Raw genomic sequence first — 3,548 nt, 5'->3', positions numbered from 1 at the left:
ATATTGGAGTTTGGATCACTGCTACCTGCCACTTCCGTGCCATAGCATCCTCCTTGAGACAATTAGCGATCGTAGTGCTATTAGCAGTTCTATCTAGTTTCAACTCGGTGGGCAAACATTGTCTGAGTTAAAACTGATCAGTCGCTAAGGGCTCAATAGGCAACGATGGGAAGACATACTCCGGTTGATACTCACCAACAACGGGTATTACCTCAAGGCCTCCCTCGCACGATCGTTTTCGGAGAGTCGTTGATAGCAACGTATAATGTGTTTAAGGAGACGAGATGACGGTGCCTCCGCTAGGGATTGAACCTGGGTGCTTCGATGTTTAACGACACAGTGTCGGCTGCTTTGCCAACTGATGCTCTACCATGTTGCCAAGGACCGTGCTAACAGCGTAGAAGCGTTCGGCAGTAGCGCAGATGTACTGCAGTCCGTTGTCATCGAGTAATATCTTCTGTATGATGAACGTGGCCACAGTCTGAGGCTCATCGCGATGTAATTTGGAAATTGCAAATCGGGGCCATGAGCACCGACCCTCCCCTACTACCCTGGACAGTTCTGATCCAGTCTCCATTATACGAAGGCACAGGGGGATGATTTCGGTTTGAAGTAGGAATTGTACGACCTAAAATGATGCAGCATCGGATAGAACCCACGTCCTTTCGCTACACCACCTGCTCGTCATCCACCTTAACTAAAGCACCGATAACTCCCAAACTCGTCAAGCGGAGATACTCAAATGGGCGAACCTTGGATACGGTATTCAGGAAGGGGTATCTGTCGATCCATACCACACCAACTTGAACACCATCCATTATTACAAGAACAGTGGAATGTGGGCCTGCAGGAAGGGCTTCCTAGTTTCTGGATGACTAGCCAAGCACTGCAGCAGTGCTAGGGCATTGCATGCTCTGTTCGAAACTGCCGCCGACAGATTGGGTGGGCTCAAACAAGGGTAGACCGCTAACAGCTCCTGAAGTGATACTAATTACGACCATTGAGCTGATGATAGGACCTGTAATAGCGCGGCAACAGTGCCAAAGGAATACCAAAGTATAGGGGCTAGGTCAGGGAAGGATTCCCTTCTCTTGGACAACTCAAGTAAGGCTTGTTCCCGCTTCTCAGGAATGGTCAAATCCAACACTAACACGATGAGCTACTCCCCGAAGTGGCTTCAACCAACCGGCTAATACCAAGTAAATAGATCTTCTGTTTTTCAGCCTGAGTCGCCGCCGCAGCCACAGCGTTGGCCTGAAATGCATCGACACCATCATCACATCCATGAGGTTAGCATTACTCTGTCAGCTTGTAACATCGCTGATGGGATCCCTACTACTGGTCCCCCTCGAGTTGGTGAATCCATTGTCATGGAGGAAAGTTACTTATCGAGTGAGGATTAGCCCCTTTTCCTGCTGAGCTATCTTCGCAATTTCGAAGCTTTTTAGAGTGGAAATTATATTTTACACGAAGTGTGGTAGAATTTGAACATGGCTAACCTCATGTGTTGGTGACAATATGAAAACTCTGAGGAAATTTCGGAGAAATTTTTTTTAGTTTTTGTACACATCTATGTAGTATACTCTCCCAATTCGTATATATAAACTCCTATAACTAGTGAGGATGGTCTTGAGCTCAGCAGTGATGAAAGTGAATATTCTTGTAACAGCAGTGTATACAAGTTTGCAATCGTAGATTCTACACGCAATGGGTGACACGTTAACCAACTGTAACTAGCCTTAACAGGAAAAGGAGGAAGGAGGGAGAGAGCACTAGTCTGAGGGCAGCACTGACGTAGACTGTTTCCATCCAACAGATCAAGGAAAAACTCCAATTTTTAAAACGTTTCTTCAACCATAAATGGCTTGACATCTTGCAATCTTGCATTTCCTCAACGGTTGCTGTGTAGGAGCGATATAGATCTTGTACGATGGGTCACAAAAGAGCACTTGAGCAACGCTCCTCTTTTGATGAAAGTCCTCTTTTGTAGTGTTCAGCTAGAACTAGGGATATAGTTTTTTGAAGACAGGGCGGATGCTCATTCAAAATAGCAGTAATTCTCATCATAAGCGCACCAACGTACGATACAGTCTATTAAGATTTTCATTAGCGCATCGGGATGTTATTTATCAGCTTTGACTAAGTGATAGTAGTTGCGCTGGACTTGCACACCTGTTTTGTTGAATCATTCAAACTGTAGCAATGCATGAATTGGCAATCTCTTGTTGAGGAGTATATTCTGCGTAAGTACATCATCACATTATGACCGATCAAACTCCGCTCCCATCGGCGCCTGACGCCACCAACAACAACAACCCAGCACCTCATAAGAGGCGTAGTCCCAACAGGTAGTACCACAGTAGTACGTCTTCCTACACATGCTGGTATGGTCAGACTGATTGTTGAGGAGGCCGTAAATGATGACAACTCTGTTGTGTGCATATCCACGGCTAAGATGGAGGAGCTCGGCTTCTTCCGTGGTGACAATGTCCTTATCAAAGGTAACTACTATTTTCGTCCCGTTAGGTTACCTCATATGCAGGTAAGAAGCGCAAGGACACCGTGTGCATCGTCATGAGTGATGCCGATCTGGACGACCAGAAGGTCCGCATGAACAAGGTGACTAGGGTGGCAAGGTTTTGTATTGTTCATCGTATTCCCACAGGTCGTTCGTAAGAATCTAAAGGTCCGCCTTGGTGATATTGTTGGTGTTTATGCGGCTGGAGACGTCCCCTATGGCAAACGAATTCACGTCTTGCCGTTTGATGATACCATTGAGGGTATCACTGGTAACCTCTTCGACACGTAGGGTCAATATTTGGGCCTGTTTTGAATCTTGCACACTTGAACCTTAGATACCTCAAGCCCTATTTCCAAGAGGCTTATCGTCCCGTTCGACAAGGCGACTACTTCCTGGTACGTGGGGGGTTCCGACCAGTAGAATTCAAAGTTGTTGGCGTTGACCCCGGCGAGTACTGCATCGTGGCGCCCGACACTGTGATTCACTGTGAAGGGGAGCCCATCCATCGTGAAGACGAGGAGCGTTTGGACGATGTTGGCTATGATGATATTGGAGGCTGCAGAAAGCAAATGGCTCAAATACGGTATTTTCATCAGAAGTAACTGCGATCCTCTTGAGGCCAATTTTGTTCAGAGAGATGATCGAGTTGCCCCTGCGTCATCCCCAATTGTTTAAGACTCTCGGAGTGAAGCCTCCTCGAGGAGTGCTCCTATACGGTCCTCCAGGATGCGGCAAGACTCTTATCGCACGAGCCATCGCGAATGAAACTGTAGCCACATTGTGGGTATTCCTTGGAGTTGATACTTGATCGTTGTGGTCAGGGAGCGTTTTTCTTTCTGATCAACGGGCCTGAGGTTATGAGTAAAATGGCGGGAGAGGCGGAATCGAATTTGAGGAAGGCCTTTGAGGAGGTGTCACCAGTCACCACGTGTTGGCTACTGTTGACGATTCTCTTCAGGCTGAGAAGAACGCCCCTGCGATCATTTTCATTGATGAGATAGACTCGATCGCCCCGAAGCGCGACAAG

General features: G+C 47.1%; 2 protein-coding genes across 2 annotated transcripts; one reads left to right on the top strand and one right to left on the bottom strand.

Moving 5' to 3' along the window:
• Positions 1–25: 25 nt before the first annotated feature.
• On the bottom strand, positions 26–1,387 carry Pmar_PMAR008271 (Cell differentiation protein rcd1, putative; the record flags this gene model as incomplete). The annotated part of the gene is made up of 9 exons (XM_002767173.1): positions 1,301–1,387; positions 1,197–1,254; positions 1,019–1,146; positions 825–976; positions 678–780; positions 551–628; positions 371–481; positions 212–312; positions 26–122 (listed from the first exon to the last, which is right to left on the bottom strand). Coding segments are annotated over exons 1-9 (900 nt in total), but the record flags the coding sequence as incomplete, so codon positions are not given.
• Positions 1,388–2,262: 875 nt separating this feature from the next.
• Pmar_PMAR008270 (cell division cycle protein, putative) lies at positions 2,263–3,432 on the top strand (the record flags this gene model as incomplete). Its single annotated transcript, XM_002767172.1, has 7 exons — positions 2,263–2,348; positions 2,395–2,501; positions 2,543–2,619; positions 2,666–2,805; positions 2,856–3,104; positions 3,155–3,290; positions 3,343–3,432. Coding segments are annotated over 7 exons (885 nt in total), but the record flags the coding sequence as incomplete, so codon positions are not given.
• Between the last annotated feature and the right edge of the window lie 116 nt (positions 3,433–3,548).

This window comes from Perkinsus marinus, assembly GCF_000006405.1.
Source record: "Perkinsus marinus ATCC 50983 genomic scaffold scf_1104296971060, whole genome shotgun sequence".
In the NCBI taxonomy this organism is placed as follows: Eukaryota; Perkinsozoa; order Perkinsida; family Perkinsidae; genus Perkinsus; species Perkinsus marinus.
This window is presented reverse-complemented; position numbering and strand designations above follow the sequence as displayed.